This window comes from Agelaius phoeniceus, chromosome 4, assembly GCF_051311805.1.
Source record: "Agelaius phoeniceus isolate bAgePho1 chromosome 4, bAgePho1.hap1, whole genome shotgun sequence".
NCBI lineage: Eukaryota > Metazoa > Chordata > Aves > Passeriformes > Icteridae > Agelaius > Agelaius phoeniceus.
Genome location: NC_135268.1, coordinates 52,799,976 through 52,818,913, shown reverse-complemented (window position 1 = coordinate 52,818,913; position 18,938 = coordinate 52,799,976). Strand labels below are relative to the sequence as shown.

The following is an 18,938-nucleotide window of genomic DNA, read 5'->3' as shown; positions in this document are numbered from 1 at the left end:
AAGAAGAAAAAGTTTGCATAGTTCATAAAGCACCTGTTTCTTCTAATATCTTCATCTGAGTCCATTCCTTTTGACAAAGTTATTGTGCTGTTTTGAGAACTTTTTTTTCCTTTTATAATTCCAAAGTTTACTGTGTTCTATTTCTATTGAAAGATCTACTTTTCATTCTGTGAAGTTTACCTTCTGTGCTGACAGACCTCCAAAGGCAATAAAGCATCAGCTGCCACAGGAACTGGCTGTCATTTGTGCAGGAAATTCTCTCTCATCTGAAGTTGTCAGTCTGCTGTGAAAACATGACTGATTTCTTATCACTAAAACTATGAAATATAAATCTTCACATATCAAGTTTACAAAAAAAATTTTATTGTTCCTTTAGAAATTCTTTCATTTTCTTTTTAACCTACCAAGACTTCTCAATTTCTTTCTCTCATGCTTTTAAAATTCCTTTTAGGTCTGTTAATGATGCTTTTTTTTTTCCTCACTGCTGGCTAAGTAAGCATTAGATTCACGGAAAAATTCACAACTACATTTCGTAGCTGCTACCTTTTTCACTTTATGTTGATATATGCTAATATTTTTGTCTTTTTGAGTAAGAGTGTATATAAAATTGAAGTTTTTTATCCTTACTACAATACCAAAGATGGTTTGCTGGAATACATATGAATCATTCAATTTCCATATGAGTCATCTTATATTTTTCCAAAACTGTGCATCTGAACTTACATTCATGTTCTGTCATCTGCAGAATTCCTTCCCTTTTCCCATTGTCTCTGCCACTAAATTCAGAAGTAAACATATATTTCAGAGTGATCAATGAAGAAAGTCAGGACAATTTTCAAAGACTTCTTTTCAATGACTGCTGGTCCAAAGGAGTTCTAGAGTGATAATATTTTATAAATATATATATACACACACACACACACATATATATATATATGGATTATTTTCTTAACTCCACACTCCACAGCACAGGAAAAACATGGGCTGCATTCATAATGGATGGTACACTACATGGAAAAACTAGACTTCAATCTGAAATAATTTCTCTAATACCATTAAGTAGCTTGAAGTTGCTGCAGGCAAACTGCTATCTGCATCCAGGAAATATATCTGGTTTTCTGCTCAGTAAACCTTTTTCTAAAAAAAAATGTTTTTAATTTTTAGCAAACATTAAAAAAAATAGAAAACCACATAGTATTGCATGCTGTCCTGAAAAAAAAAGTGAATACGATGTTGTATTTTTTTGCTAGTCTCAAGGAAGAGCATTCAGCAGAGCCAGTCAATACAACCAAAATGTGCATTTATAAAACTACAAAAAGACTTCCATGCCCATGACAGGAGGTGATTCAACTAGCTGTCTGGCAGTAAAGGTTGTTTACCAGGTTTTGGATTCCTAATTGGGTGCCTAGCTTGCTAAGTAGCAGCTGGTCTTTAATTAGTTGAAAAATTATTATCACTAAAAGTTGCCATAAAAAGAAAGAGAACAATATAATTAAAGTGTTAGAATCCATATGGTGGGATATGTATCTTCACTTGTCAATAGCTGTTTTTCCTCTTTTCCACTCAGCACTAATAAGGAAAAACTGTTCATTTGCCAAAAAGTTCTCATTTCCTAATTTGAATTGAAAGTAACATTGAATTGGAAGTGTGCTGAAATACTGTACATAGTGTAATGTTTCTCTTTGACTGTGAAGTTATCCAAGAAGCTATTTTCCACAGGGGTGAGCTAGGATTGATGAGTCACCCTTGCCAGCACACCTAATCATGGTAGGACATCATTATCTCACCTTCATTCATTATTTATAAAGTAAAACTAGATGAAAACCTCTTTGCCTGTAAGACTTAGCAAAACACAAATTTCATGCCTGTGATGTATTAAATATGACCATAGCTTGAATGTACGTTACAATCTGCAGCTGGAAATTTGCACTATAATTGCCTCAAAATATTTTATACACCACTTTCTCTGGTGGTTTGCAGACCTTCTCTGCACTTCAGGATTATTTGCCTAATGCACGTGGAACGATGAGACTACATGTGAAGCAATAGGTTGTTACTGTAAGTAATGTCTAGGCATATTTTTTCTAAAATATTTTAAACATCTGTGCTATCAAAAATTTTAATATTAGAGTATTACACTGTTTTTATACTTACTGATTTTGTCAAGGGGGAATGGAGTAGTTTTGTAATAGCTGAATCGCCTCCAGTTCAAAACGTGGCAGAATCATCTTGTCCATTAACCATTCATTTTGTGGTGGAGAAAATAAGTAGCTGGGAAAGGTATTTCCCTGTAACAGTGGTGCAGTATTAAAGGAAAAAAAAAAACAGAAAAAGAAAATACTAACTCTGCTTAGTGTCCAGATTAGCTATGGAAAATGGATAAAGTATACATTGCTCATATTAGCAGTGGATGACCTCCACATGTCTGCCTCCGTTATTGTTTAAATAAGAGATGAGAAATCTAGGAAATAATCTTCTGTTGCACAGGAGCAGATTGCCAGTAGTCCAAGACTAGATGATCTTTCTTGGCTGAAGGTAAGATCAGGACATTCAGCATAAAAGAAAGGAATTGTTTGAAAGCTTAAGTTTATAAGTGACTCAATTATCCTGAACTACCTGTTGAGAAAACATGTTTTAAAATAGCCCTTCACCATAAAATAGATTCCTGGCAGTAATTACATACAGTGGAAAAGCCTTTTGTAACTTTACAGAAGCCTTTCTTTAAGGTTATGAATTTGCAGAAAAAGTAGAAAATATACATCAGATAAGCAGCACAGAGCGACATGCATCAGCTTCAGCCCTTCACTGTAATGCCTTCCAAAAGCAAAGTCATTATTTTTTCCCTGCTGAAGTGGTCTTTTCTATCTAGATTGCTCCACATTCAGACCTCACTCGTATTAGGTCACAGCAAGGCACCACAAGAGGTGAATGTGCTGTAAAGCAACTATAATAAAGTAAAAAAATTGTATCGACATTCCATCTTCAAATACTTACCACCAGGTCTCCAAATTACATTGCAGGGATTAAGAAAAAAGGTTTATCTAGAAATTCCATTCCATTTTTCCCTTGACCTGATTTTAATAGGATGCTAGTAATTTTCTGTAAGTGAAGATACAAATGGTTGTTTTGTTGAACTCAAATTTAACACTTATATATATTTAAAAATGTGATTTCACTTTGGTACATGATGCTGACACTGGACTTCCATTTAGATTTAAGGTTTGATCTGTGCCAATTAAAATTTTTGAAAAAAATAGCTTGAAAATGCAAGTTTTTAGCAAACTACTTTTTTTTTCTTTAAACTTTAAATAATTTATAATTTAATTTATAATTCAAAGACTACTGAAATAATGCTGTGTTCAACTAATGACTACTGATTAATTGTTCTTCTCTAATACTTTAAGACAGGACTTTACACTCCTGGAGAATTGAGAAAAAAATTTTTACAATGTTTTGTAAACAATCACTGCTTTTTACAGACAGAGGAATTTGTGTGGGGGTGGTGGTGTTTCAGCTAATATATTTAGTTCCTCTCCACTACTGCATTAATGATGGTAAACTTTTTTTTCTATCTCGCTGTCACCCACAAATCAACAAAAATCTCTATGGCATGAAAAACATCAGTTGCATTCTTGACTCATTTTCTGGCGAAGAGCTTCAAGAAACTATAAAGTGAAGGCACTTGTCTCTCATCTCTGCACTGCTGTTTTAAAAATATCATTATTTTTTTGTGTGTTTGACACCCATAATGTTCCCACCAATGTTTTGGTAACTGAGGTGTGTGACCATTTCTCAGTCTGTGTAGAGCAGAGAGGTCCTAATTTAATCTGACACTAGAAATGTGTCAGTGGGACTGAAGGAAGATCTCCCCCTGTAATTCTAGGAAGCATGGGTAGGAGGAGCCTGGAGAAAGGGAAAAATGGAGCCAGAGTAGCAAAGGTCAGGTTGGCATTCCCAGACAATGCAATCCACTTGGCTTCAACAGCACACTGCTATCAGCTTAACCAAAAGGCAACAACAGCAGCTTCGAAATATATTGGATATACACATGCATAGCAACTCACAGCAGCAGAATAGACATTAGCATTAGAGAAAAAAATTGATGAACTGCAAAGAGAGGTGCATGGCTAAATATTTTGATTCAAAATGTACACATACAAGCACAAAAGAGTATGTGTCCTCAGTCTGCTAAACAACCATTTTCTTCAAGTTTATAGCAGACATACAATAGTGGACTGCCATTTATTTACACTTGCAGACAGCTTTGTTGTAGTCAAGACCCCATAAGTTTTCCTCCAATTAAGCTGAATTCATACTTAAGTTTTTTTCTACTTTAAAATTCATTTTTATTTGAATCTGTATGGAAAAATGTATCAAAATAAGACATCCTAGCTGCCAGATTGCTGCATGGACGTAGATTCAACCTTCATGTAATTTCCAGGGGCAGGTGATGAATGAAGAGATGAAAACAGAGAACTGGTACAGAATTCTGATGAGCAAACCCTTTCTAACTTCAATCACAAAAAATGAAAACTCTATTTGATTTCCATGAAACAGACTATATATTCTAAGCAGCAGCTGGAAAAGAGCTTATTAAAAACATAACCGTTAAAAGATGACACTTATGGTATCTATTTTCTGTGAGGGCTGAGACTCCCTGACCTGTCTCACTGAAAATTCTTTAAACTCAGTAAAGCTTACAAGGGAAGCAGGATTAAATACAAAATAACAGCAGTAAAATAATAAAGTGAGAAAATCTTTATTTCTTTAATCACAGTTATCAAATACAATAATACTAAGCTAGCATTCTGCACTGCAGAGTAGAGACTGGCACAAAAGATTATAAAAAAATAAAAAGAAATTTTTGATTCTCCAATCTAAATCAAATCTCTGCCTAGTGAACCTGATATTTAATTTTCTGGAAAATCAGCCCATACTTAAAATTGGAAAAATAGAAATTCCACTTTGTAGAGTCCCTCAAGATAATGTGAACAAGCTATAAAACCTAATGTTTGTACTTCATCATTTCACTAGATATTACAAGAGTAGACAACTTTTCTCTTGGTAAGTAGTCACAAAGACCATCTGCAAGACATTTAGATATTAAGAACATAATCAGTTTAGAGATGTATATTTGTAAAACAGTCTAATACATACCAGTTGAAAATCTTGCAATCTATTATTCACTAGACTGGTTTAGTGTGGAAAAACAAACAAAAAACAAACAAAAAGAACCTACTTGGATCTCTTTTCTCTGTAGAATTTTTTCATTGTTTCTGGGTTTTATGCTTCAATGAGGTGAGATGCCTGGTAGATTTTTCCCTCACAGCTTCAAGTTAATGCAAAGTTGTGAGATCCAGAGACCACAAGGGGCAAAAATAAGCAATCTATAATAGCTTGCTTACATTATTCAGCATGTGGTATATAAGCACACATTATTTACAAGATTCATTTTACATGCACATTAATTATGGGAAATTAGAGACACCAAGAGAGAGTCATTAAGCGTCGATTAGACACTAAGAACAAGAATGCTGGCAGTGCTAGTAATGAGAAACCTAGATTACTTCCAAAGGGAAGGCAGTTCATTAATATTCTGCTTCTCAACAGTTCAATTATACCATGCCTAATGTGCTGGACATTAGCCTTTGGGGGCCTGAATCAAATTGTAGATCAGAGTGAGATGGCCTTACTTGTTTCTTGAAGATGCAGATGCAGCTTCCTGGGGAACTTTTATTGCTGCCAAACCAGCTGATCGATCACCTTACTCTGAAACCTCTTTAAGCAACACACCTCCTTCACCTGTAAATGTTTAGGGCAACACCAAATAAACTGATGAAAAATACTTCTCTTCCACTGGAAAATGGTGCTCCACAACTTAAAATAAAGTGGAAACAAATATCAGGAACACAAGAACAAGCATTTGGTCTTTAAAAACAACATAAAAAGTGGCAACATGTCTCTTTCTTCAATTGTGTAAAATGTCTGGTATGCTGAATGGGGGAGGTGTCAGCCTTCATGGGAAAGCTTTCTCATGGTTCAGTTAATTATCCATTAAGTTGAGTTAACTGATTGTGAAACAAATTGAAAAATACTTTTAACATATAAATCCAGTTTGCTTCAAGAAATCCATGGCAAAAAGTTTTGACTTGGGGAAAGAAAACAGTTTCTAGTCTACATATTAGTTCAAAAGTTCTTACTGAAAGCAGATGGTGAATTCTAGCTTCTTCATAAATTACAGTTATTGTCTGAAAATGGAATATATAAATAGCAATGTTCATGAGACATTTTTTTACTCAGAATATAGCCTATATAATTTTGCTTGCATTCAGAATTTTTATTCCTGTTGGCCTAGTAGACATTTTATCTTGATAATAAAAGTATAGTGAGAGAAAGTAAGTAATTTTTTCAATCCAAGTAGCAAATAAACTGGCCTTCTGTTTAAGACCTAATCATAAATACAGCTACATTCTTTCACTGTGCAATTTCTTTTCACAGTTCATTAATTGCAAAGAGATAACTTGAATGGTGAGTTTACAATTTTATAATAAGGTCCTGTAAGGCCATGAGGGAAGGATCCACTTTTATGTGTTCATCTCACTAATGATACATTAGGGAATAGAAAAGTGAATATCAAGAGCTAAAGCTGAAAACATTTATAAAAAGAGGCAGTATACACCATACTGTACTTTTGGAAGCAACAGACCTGTCTTTAGTTTTTACTACTTATTCTTCATCTCCAAACAGCTGACAACTGGCCAGGATAAAGATTCTCTTTGTAATAACAAGGAGCATGAGTACACCAGAAAAAAAAATGGACCACTCTTTATTTAACAATTTAAAAAAAAGTTAAAGGTTTTGAAATGGAGGTGTTAGGGTGAAATAAGGTATATACGACAACATTGCTTATCTATTCATTGCTTTTGCTTAGTGCAATCAGGAAAAAAAATGATTGCTGTACCTGCTTAAAAAGCCCAAATAAAAATTTGAAAGTAAACTTGAATGCATAATGTTAGTTGATTTGTAAAAAATCTTTGAATCACTTTTTAAGTAAAATGAGTTTTAGTATGAAAACCAAAGTGATGTCAGAGCATCATCAAAAAAAGGTTACCAATAGGTAACACATGGCATGATTTAACATTTTTTGGTTTGTTACACACCTTCTAACATACCAGGTTATGTCTACCAGAGATCCAATATCTGGCTGTATGGCATGCTTGCTTTGCCAAAAAAACCAAATCACATCAAACCTCCAGTATCTGTGAGGATGGAGGTTCTATTTAAGGTAAACATTCAAAAGGAGATTTCAACACTGTTATAGTTAATGAAAATCTGCACAAAAATCTGGACAAAACACTTTGTCCATTTAAAACATGGCTGCTCATTCCAGAATATATTTTAAAAAAAAGAAATTAGGTTAGTTCCACAAAAAGATAACTATCTATTTGGCTATAGACTTCATTAGTCGTGCTCAAAAAGTCCAGAGTGACAATAAACCCACAAACTGAAAGAAAACCTACTTACTAACAAGATATGCTTTTGATATGGCTCAGGAGTGCAAGTCTCAGGTACAGGCCACAGAACTCGCTCAAAAGTGGAAAACCACTGTGTTCTTTACAGAACTACAGTGTCCACAGGCTGGAAGAGAATTATAGAACGTCCTAAATTCTACCACCTTGAACTGCCTCAGAATATCTACAATAACTGAAATAAAAAATTGATGAAACCACGTAGACAACATTCACCTTTGAGGTCCTCAGCAAGACACAGGTGCAGCATCTTCCCATTGAATTCTGACCTCAAGTCAAGTACTTTGAAATATTAGCTTGATCACCATAACCCACCTGATGGAAAAAGAATTATTTTAAGGCAAATAGCATCCATCTACCAGAAAACTGATTTGAATTTCAGTATGGGTGTCCTCCCTCTGTTTTGTTAAATGGCTCTCAAAAATAATTCAATAAAGGAAGCTTTTGCAAACACGTTAAAGAGGAAGGTTATTTGTTGTAGGTTGTTTGTGGGGTTTTTTGTAATAGAATCTTCAAGATGAATTTCTGGCTTGACATTTTGAAGTCTAAGCTAGTATCTTTTCTTGAAACCCAAGAAGTCTGGAGAAAGAGGAGATGGCTGAAAGAGACTCAACTGGAGATAAATTAACCACAAACTGCAGAAATATCAGATTTTCTGTAACTAATTTCTTGTAAATGTCCATAACCAATCAAGGTTGCATTATTTAAGTAAACAACACATTCAGGGCTGTTGAATCTCAATAGCAATATTTTATGAAATACTGTCAGGTTATTTTTACAAACCCCAAGAGTAAATGGTAAATAATGTAAACTTGCATTTTTTATTAGTTCAGTCATAGGTGGAAAATTTTTGAATTTTTTTCATGACTGACATTAAAAAAGATCAATAATCATCACATGATATGCATTTATCCCAGAAATACTATGCAGAGAGAACTAAACAAGTTAATGCTGCTATGATACAGCTAGCATAAAAGAAAGCAAACCTTTATACAAGGTCATTTAAAAAAATTACCTCTAGTGCCTTTTTTGTATCAAGATTTATGTTTTGAAAAATACACTTTCTAAATTAGACTTGGTTACTAATACTGAAAATTCATAGAAAGTTCAAGCTAGTGAGAACTTTTCTCTAAAATCTAGAAGGAAAAAAAACCAGTGAAAATGCATTTGCTTTTTATTGAGTAAACCCAGAAACTTTCTGAAACTAATGGTTAGATTTATTGCTATTTTAGAGATGCTTCATATTTGGTTTTCTGTGTTCTAGTTCTTAGAACAGATCCTATGCAAACATTTTCAAAACTCATTTACCTGGCCAAACTGCACTATATGAGATCAAGAAGTGATGGAAAGGGAACCAATCCTACTGTCTCCACATTATGGACAAAGTGTACTCCTGTTCTACTCAGTGATTTAACCAAGACTCAAAAACACATTCTCCTACATCAAAGTTCTGTAATCTCTCACAAAACCTGATTTCCTCTGGAAGGAAAGCTTATAAGGATTCTCATATGAAAAATGTTCTACCTGTAACAGCCTGGGAAGACCACAGAATTGTCATATGCAGTTTAAAATATTTATCATCTAATGAGCTTTAACATTCCCAATATGTAGGATGAATGAGTAAACAGTGGGAAAAAGAGGCAATCTGAAAGCAAATGTAAGTGCTGGACACAATAAACTAAAGGCTAATGGCTACAATCTCTTTGAAGAAATGAAATTTCAATCATGCTGTAATTTAAATAGATATATAAAGCCAATATAGTCAAACACAAAGAAATTATTTGCTTTTAAATGAAACATATTTTAAATGTGGATAGGGAGAAAACAATGTAATAAAACTCATAAATAGAGCAAACCTCAACCTATTAGTTCTTAAACTCTCTGCAGTACTGGACAAACTAATGTTAATTAAATTCTGAAAGAAAACACTTTATGTAGCCAAAGGTATAACTTGCAAGAAACTGTGTTATTACCAGGCACAAGCAATTATTATAGCATCATTAAGGAACTGAACTGAAATAATTTAAAAAGGCAGAGTACATTTGCTTTAGTTTGCTTTCTGATTGGCTGAGGAATACAAATGTAGAAGATTTTCAGAGGCATTTATAGGAATGGGTCACAGAACTTTGGAATACCTATTAGCCAACATCTAAATCTCTTTCTCTCTCAGTTACTTCAGCGAAATCCATTTCTTTTTGGTGGCACTGAGAACAGCTCTAACAGAACCTAAAAAAAAGGTTAAGGCAACCTTGGCATGATGGTCTTGACCATAATGCACATACTGTCTGCAAACAGAGGCAAAAAAGATATTCAGAGAAGCCATGGGATCTAACCAGAAATGGCTAGAGTTTGAACCAGACATTAGACTAGAGTGGGAGAGTGTATATAAGATACCTTAAAGATTAGAATATTCCGGAGTCTAAGATGCAGAACAGGGTCTAGAGCAAAAAGAGGCAGAGCTCAAGTAAGGTCAGGTAGACTAAGCAAAATTCTGGACTGCAGTGAAAGTACAGGTAAGCAGGAAGATACAGTTGTCTGTTTGGCATTAACATACACATCCTCCTTCCTCATCAGTACAACAGATCACAATGAATTTGTACCAAAAAATGAGTGGCAAATCATAATAGGAATATTCTCAAAGAAATTTCAGCAAAGACAATAACTTTAAGGTTAAACCATTAAGGTGCAGTGGTAAGAGCTAAAAAAAAAGAGCAGGATTAGTTTTCCCCTTAACTGAGCTGCAGATGGATCCCATTTTCAGCAGAGCCACAAGTAAAGCAGTGTAATCTCCAAACTGACTGTGAACCACTGAAAAAATTTTGCAAGGTTTTCTGCCTTTCTACATAGAACAGTCCAATCTCAAGAAACAGTGAGTTTGACAAATACATCATTTTTTAACAGCACAGAGAATCTCTCCAGCAGTTCGGAAGCAGGAATACTGTATTGGAGAATCCTTACTCTTCCAAAGGCAATCTTGCCACATCTTGCTCGGTTTGGCAAGTTAGTACATATTCTTGCAAACAATTCCACTTGGAATACACTCAATCCATCTATCAGGGTAGTCTGTTTCTATACAGTTCAGTCCCAATGTAACTTACTGAATCCAAAAATTTCCTTTCAAGTAGTCCAAATCAAAATAATATTTTAGAGCATTCTATGCTCCAAAAAGGGACTCAAGTCAGTACTTTTTTGTTTGTTTCCATTTGGACTCCAGCAGAACTGAAGCTGTTCTAGTTCAAATTCAAGTAAAATCAGATAGCTGACTCTCCCTCTGCAGACTGCAGAAAACAGGATATAAACAGACTGCACTGGAAAACAGGATATAAAAATCAGAGAGGTGACATAACAGGGTAGCCTATGACAAAGTGTCATAGCTAGTGAGAGATGCACCCCTTACTTCCTTACTCCTACAGGTACCAACCCCATCCCCAGCAGAGCATGTAAATTTTTTCTTAGACTTCTTAATCTGGAATTTGAACTGTGGAGAGGGTGGAAACCTGGCAGCACTCATAGGAACACAAACTGTGTCAGCACTGTATCAGGGGAGAAAAAAATCATTGCAGTGTGATAAAATTCCTGTAACTTTTACTCTAAGACAAACCCTGTATCTCCAGAGCAGTCTAAAACTACCCCAATACATGACAGCAAAAGGCACCCCAGGGGTGCCTCTGGCAGACAGAGCTGGAGGCATCCTAACAACTCGCCTTAGGCAGAACAGCCCAGAGCTCTTCCCAAGGAAGAAACAAAAATCAATGATATGGCCAAGCCTTCCCCATTATCTAAAGAAATCTTTGGGGATATCCTTTCCCCACTGGACAGATTCTCGGATAACATTTGCAAAACCTTTTAATGCAAAAATTGCATCTCAACCCCAGTAACACCATAAAGGCAAAGTCTGCATGAATACACTGTAGATCCCAGCTGGTGAAACTGATCCCGCACTAAGGCAGTCTCTGCTGAGGCACAAAATCTATTAGTAAAACTGCTCTTTTGAACTGGCATCCCAAAATAGTACCTCAGAAAGAGATCTGTTTTGAAGAAAAATTCTAAAATAGCAGACAATATCCAGCTCAGTAAAGAAAAAGAAAATGAAGAATCTAGTTCATATTTCTTCTTGAGTTTTCACTTGCTTCCCTCACCCATCCTAATAAATGTGAAAAAACCCATGCACAAACAGAACACAGGCATTATGTTAACAACAAAAACAATGGCTACATGTCAACTTTACACCTACCTATCATGATTATAGAAGTTCAACAAGGCAATGATGAACCTGAGATTTACTAAGATTTATTAAGATACTAATCTTAGTCTTCTAACTGTTATAGGCCCATACATAAAATACCAGTCTCCCATTTAATTTCATTTTGCAGATGAGAAAGTTAGCTCTTACCAGGTTATTCAACAGCTTTCATATGGGCAGACAGATTATTTTTTTAAACATTCTTACTGGTTTTTTTTTCTGAAAAAATCCATCACCTAGTTCTGAGAAATAGCATTTATTCAATTACAATTCTCTGAAAATTACACTTTACCAGTTCTCAACATGGCACAGGAACAACAAAAGATCAGCAGCCACTAAGATATTGCAACAAACCACATTTATTCTGCAGGTCTTAGATCAGTCTGAAATGTGTAGTGCAACAATAATGTGTCGGATGTTTTGTTCAACACTTTGATACTCATTTAAAATAATTAATTTAAAATTTAATTTCGACTTCCCCAAATAATCTTTACTTGCAACACTGTCATCATTCAGTGTGCCTCTGTGAATGTGCATAAATGTGTTGTGTATGAATGCCAATACAATGCCAAATTTAACCACATTTTATTAAACATCTTCTTGATTTTTATGGCCTGTTAGCAGCAGTTACACAGATATTTTACCTGTGACATGGTTTTGAAATAGAACAAATGTTTCTGTAGTCCTTAGAACCACTAAAAATACACAAACCATTTTCTTTGTGGATATATTCACTCCAATGCACAAACCCTTCCACTGCCCCATTTATCCCATTAGTGTAGTGGCTTAAATGATGCATGAAGCATCATTTCAGCAGTGAAGTGAATGTCATCCTTAAGGTCCCAATAAAAAGATAAACAATATAAGAACCATAACTCAATACTGAGAAATATCTGCAAATAAAAGTACAACTGTAAATAGTACATTCAAGTCCAGCCTGACAGAAAATAAAGCAATTTCTCCTGCTGACATTAGTCCCCAGTTCAAACCAGCAATTGAGAATGTGTTTATTAACATAAACACCAGCTTTAATCAATAAAATTTAGTTCAGGTAGATATGCGTATTTGAGGCATGATTAGAAGAGGTTCAATTACAAAGTGAAGGTAGCAAAACAGTCAATAGTGCACTGGGAAAATTAAAATCTACAAACTGGTTTCAGTTTTAACAACTGGTCAAATAAGGTAGGTGCAAAGCCTGAAAGACTAGACTTGCTTTGTCAGTGCTACATTCCAGAGTAATAAATACTACTATAAAATATTTGAGTTTGGTCTCATTTTCTCTGTGCTTCCTAGCAGAGTTGCCAGATACATTATTTGAGTCACTTGTATAATTTCTTCAATCAAACAAATTATTTTTCCAATTAAGCTGCTCAATGTAATCAGGAATAGAAATAAATGATGTGAGAAACGTTAGGGCACCTGTGACTACCAAAAATAGAAGAGGGAGTAAGTGAGCATACTGCTTCTGTGCTTGCTCTCTCCTACTCTAAGAGATCTGGCCAATTCCAATCAAACACTAAAGGCATCAGTAAGTTCTTAAAAGGCTGGTGAAAATCTGTGGCAGTCTGACTAGTCAGACCACAAAAGGGACAGCAGAAAACCAAGCAGATGCCCTTATTAATGCCTCCCTTGAAGCAAAGTGCCTCGTGAGCTCATGAGAGCTCAGGTCTGTCAGTCCTGCTGCTTAACCAGACAGCATCTACAACACCTGAAAACAGCCTCAGCACAGCAGTGCCTTCTGCCCATCCAGGTGCTAAGGAACAAAGTCAAATCAGCAGTCTCAAGGGATAAGTGAAGATAAAATCTAAAAAACAACTGAAAATAATTTCATTCCTTGAATAGGTTTTGTTTTGAGAAGCAATGCTGAATTTTAAATTTAAGGAAATCTGGGGCTAAAAATCAAAGTAGCTGTGCTGTGCTACATCACTGTCTTCAGGGACTGCTACCTACATACGCAGAAGGCAGCAAGCAAGGCTGCACTCTCAACCCTGGGACCAGCCCTCAGAAGAGCAGTGGTAAAGTTGTAGGGCAAGCATTTGCTAGTCCCTGCAAAAAGAATATTATTACCTTTGTCCTTACAGTAAAGAGAGGGTAAATCTCTTCCTCTGTTTAGGATTTGGCCCTCCTTAACACTTGGTGTGTTGGTACCGTTCTGATTTGTTTTTGTGGGCACCACTTTTTCTCAAAGGAATTAATATCTCATTTAAATACTAAATATTTTTGGGAGGTCAGCAACTTTGTTAGCATCAAGCAAGCTCTATCCAAAGAGCAATAGAAAAGCCTGCCTTTGTCACCCTGAGCTGAGCAAGGCCTCTTTAGAAAAGTACTTCAGCCCACTGAGATAGTGCAATTCTTCCAATTCACGTACCCATCAGACGTTGCTTTGAAGACTTTTTTTGTCCTCCTCAATAGTCTCATTACTTAGATGTAATAATCAGATGTACACCCTAGAGACACAGTTTCAAAATACAAGAATTAATACATTGTCTCATCTATTACATTTCTCTCTTTTCATTTCTTCACATGATGCCTTGTCAGAGGACAATTCTGTGGAAACAAATACTAATTTTCTCCTTAAAAACAAAACCACTAATTAAGAAAATCAAACCAAAAAAACCAACAAAAAAATCAATTTAAAATCCGATGTTACTAATTTTATAGTGTTAGACAATTAAAAATATTGCAGGCCAATTCATAGTACGAATTTCAGAGTATATCTTGTCTTTTAAAATACCTTCCCAGTATTTACAAATTGGTACAGTGTATAAACAGCAAAAGCTTTTGACAGTCCTTAGAATCCTTGTATCAAACAAAATCTGAAACAAACAACAACAAAATAGACAAAAATCTGGTGTCCTTGAGTGCAAGGACACCAGATTTTTGTCTATTTTCATGCACAGAAAAACTTCCAAACTTCAGGAGATTTACATAATCAGTTCTCCCAGTTCAGTCGTCAATTATAACATGGGGTATACACATATACAAAATCAATAGCTGCATATAAACAAATTGTATTTCCTTATTTTCTCTGCACTGTACAAACTAGACACATCAAAGCAGACTATTTTGAACAGAAAATACACACACAAATATATATATACATATATAACACAAGAATATACATACAAGTATTACACTTCAGGCTCAGGAAATCAGCTGGAGGTTTCATGAAGTGCTCTGTTCTTCTGCAGCACTGTATTTAGTTCCTGAATCACATCTGATGGCAATTTACTATCTAGTTCCAAAGTAGTTTTGTTTGTTTTTTTTTTATTTTTCCTCAGTGTCTTATGTGGTATTTGGCGTAATTCAGTCATCCCTGAGCCTGCATCATCCTCAGAAATCAAGGTTTGATGTGTTTTAGCATGATTTCGCCCTTTCTCCTCCTTTCTTTCCAAACACTGTGCCACAATAGATGCTTTTTCTTTCAAGTTTTTTCTTTCTTCCAGAAATTCATTATCATGATGTTCACCAAATCTTGATTTTCCAGCTTGTAGTTCTATATTCTTACCAAACAAGCAAAGAGAAATAAGTTCATTCACACCATATTAACAAATGTTTAGATTGCAATTTTTGCATTAGTTTCACATAAGTTTTAAAGAAAAAAAATTAATTTTACTCAAGAGCTGAGACAGCAAAGTTAGTTTTAAATTATCACAATTGTCATATTATTATTTAGTAATCATTTTTAGAGAGCGAATTCTCAATTAGCTATACTTCTGAAACTTACATAAATCATGCACCATGCCAATGAAGACATGAAGATTTATTTTCACCTAATCACAATTTGATTTTTCATTCTACCACAGTAGACTAAGTTTTAGCATTTTACAGCAGTTCCCTACACTCTTAAAGACCTAGAATTGTATGGTGGAATTAATACAACTGTGTATATTACAGTTTTGATAATATAATGACTGAGCAACATCAATATATGAGAGATAATTTTCAACAATCACATAAAAACTTTCAGCAGCTGTTAAATACTAACTGATATGTTATAAAGACTGGCTTCTTTTTCAATTCACATTGGTGGGCTGTTTTCAAGTCCTTAAGCTGCAGAAAATTAAAGGTAAACCAGATGCTGCATCTAAATTTGCTTTATTGTATTCTGGCTACTCAGGTGGTGCAGCAGTAGGTAGAACATTCCTTTTCTGAAAAACCCTGGTAGTTCTAAAGGAAAATTAGGTCCTGGAATACTTTTTTTCATGTGTGCCATCTTTCTTGACAACCAGAAGGTGAAGAAAGCTGAGAGAGACTTTGGGTCTTTGTGTATTTCCTGTGAGGAACTTGTTCAGTTTGACTGCATTTTTTATGGAGTTATCCATCCACAGCATATGAGCAACTTCTTCCTGGGAATCTTAATACCTCCTAAATGTTAAAACAAACATTAAAAACTACTCAAACACTAGGGAGGAGCTAGTTTAGATACACAGAATTATAGAATGGTTTGGGCCTTTCTTGTATGACCTATTCTAAGTCAGTATGCTATTTGATCATGCTTGAAAGAAAAGGTTTTTCCTCATTCCTCAGCCTTCTTGTATTTTGAAATAAAATCAAATACTTACTGCAGATACACAGCAATATATTTCTATTTCAATTAAATAATTCTATATGAGAAATATGCATATTTCAAATGCACTGTCTACATGTGCAACAAGTGGTTTAGAAATAACCAAAATGTTTTGGTTCTATTTGTTATTAGGACTCTTAGTTATTGAGCCTTTCAAACCTGGTATTACACATTTGTCTAGCTAACCCTCAATAAAACTGCTTCCAACAATGAGGAAAAATCAGACATTCAATATAGACATTTTAGCAAAAAATATTAATATTAAACTCAGTTTTTGGGTATCTTTGAGCTTATAGTGGTTTGGGTTTTTCTCCCCTCAGCCATCTTTCTCTCTCAGATATCACTTTTTTCACTGTTTGGAAAACTTTCAGTCTCTTTTCCTGCCTGTATAAATTGATGACATTTCTACTACAAGTTTACACATTGATCTGTAAATAGACTTCCATTTTCCATAAACCAGAATATTTCAGAAAATGCTTGTTCCTAGTATTACTTTCTAATGCTTTACAACTGAGATATTCTTGGAAGAGTACTCAAATTCATGGAAAGATTGAAGGCATGGTCTCCCAATGGTACATTTTTTTGAACTGACTCCACTGGGGAGTTATATTTCTTCTTAATAAAACTGACTTCACAGTTCAGTTATATATCTTCTTAATAAACCGTATCATATCACTTTCTACCAGTATTTTACTGTTCATTCCAGTTTTAGCTTTCCATGTAAAAAAGCATTAGTTTTTATTTTTCATTACGTATTGTGTTAACCTGATTACTTTCATCAAAGAAGTTTGAAATTTCAAGCATCAGAAAGAACTTATTAAAAATTGCAAAAGTACTTTCTGAGAGAAGGTTAAAAAAGACAAATTTATAAACAAATTTATAAACAAATTACAAAATACTTATATTCACATGGCTTTATACTCTTGTAGTTAGGCAGAGCAGAAATTCTTTCTGGAAGAAAGTGTAACACAAGATGGAGTTGTCTTTTACATAAAGCACTATGCCTGCCTTTTGCTTTTGGCTTACTATGGAAATAGCCAACTTTACCATTCTGTACCTGAACCACCATCTCTGTTAGTGGTGATAACACATCCCATATTAACCCCTCCCTTCAAAATGTTCTAAAATGTGCAAGAAATGATAGTACTGCAGTCGAAGGACCAAGCTCAACAATAACTGTTGCTTCAACAGTAATTCACTGCTGCAGTCAGGCTAGTTACCACTACTATTCCAAGTAGAACAGTGCCTCCACTGCTTCATCTCAAGCTCTCCCCACAGGCATCAGTATCTCTATGTGGATACCAGAAGAGTAATCTCAAACTAAAATGATAAGGTTCAGATACATCACTAGTGCATGTAATGTAGTAACAAAGCTCACTCTATTCAAAGAGTTGTAACTAAAGCTTCTCATTCTTCTTTGAGAATAATAATAGTACAACTTAAATGTATCAACATTAGTTCCATCTGAGCTTTTCCATTATATTCACAGAGTAGATCAGAGTAGATCACTAAAACCACGCAGTTATTTTAGACAGAGGAAAAAATATTTGAAGATACACATGCAGGACAGTTTTCAAGGATCTTATTAAAAATAAAACCCATACTGCAATAAAATGCATAATATTTCCAGCTAAAAGTCTTATTTACTCCTAATGAACAATCTCCACTCAAAAAAAAAGAAAAAAACAAGCACAAATAAAAGTCCATTATGATTTACTGAACAGCCAGAGAGGTTATGCAACTTGAGACTACAATAGTTTTTTTTCATTAAATTGTCCTAAATGTTCCTTTAATAACAAAATATTGGAAGAGGCATTGATAAAAAGAACATTCTGCATTTATCCAGCTCCAGGGAGTTCAATATTACTGGACTACTTATTACAGCATTGTGGTTAAAAGTTCTACATCAAGTTTAAACCCCACTTACCTCTGTATTCCCTCTGATTTTACAAGTGTTCTTCTCCTGATGAATGGGAATTAGTGGTAAGCCTCTGATCTTTGGACTTTTAGTTATGGATTGTTTTCTTGCTTTCCCAACAGGTGGCCATATATCTGCATGCTGAAGAAAAAAATGATTCCTTATTTTCCATGTACAATTCCATAAATACAGAAGATTCTTTGGTATGCAAACTCCCTTGGAAAAAGCAATATACTGCACAATACCATGCCTTCCTACTGTGGGAGAAAGGGAAAAACACTCTGATGCTTAAAATTATGTTAATATTTCATAAGTGCTGCACAATGTTGAGTGAAAAGAACCAAAATGTCTCTATGTAATTGTCATGTATCAAACATCCTCCTTCCTTAATATTATTATCCTCAAAAAAATAGAAAATATCGTCAAACACAACATACATTTTGACATGTTTCACAATTTCAAAATTCCACAGAAGCATGCTTTCGTGAGTCCCAACAAAAGTTTCTGAAATAAGATAAAATTACCTCACTGTGCAAGCATTTCAAAATGTGTTTCTTTGTTGAGGTTCAAGACCAAAGTGTACAGCACTTGGGTCACAACAACCCCTGGCAGTGCCACAGGCTGGGGCAGAGGGGCTGGAATCTGGACCAGTGGAAAAGGACCTGGGAGTGCTGATCC

The 18,938-nt window shown here is 34.8% G+C and overlaps 1 protein-coding gene across 1 annotated transcript in view; it reads right to left on the bottom strand.

The window, feature by feature from the left end:
• Positions 1-11,350: 11,350 nt before the first annotated feature.
• The window catches only part of ARAP2 (ArfGAP with RhoGAP domain, ankyrin repeat and PH domain 2), a 271,367-nt gene continuing 263,779 nt past the window's right edge, over positions 11,351-18,938 (bottom strand). The window contains exons 53-54 of the mRNA XM_077177631.1: positions 18,270-18,401; positions 11,351-15,275 (exon numbers count right to left, since the gene is read on the bottom strand). Of these exons, the coding sequence (XP_077033746.1) occupies positions 14,925-15,275; positions 18,270-18,401 (483 nt within the window). The 3' untranslated portion in view covers positions 11,351-14,924. The remainder of the gene's footprint in view (positions 15,276-18,269; positions 18,402-18,938) is intronic.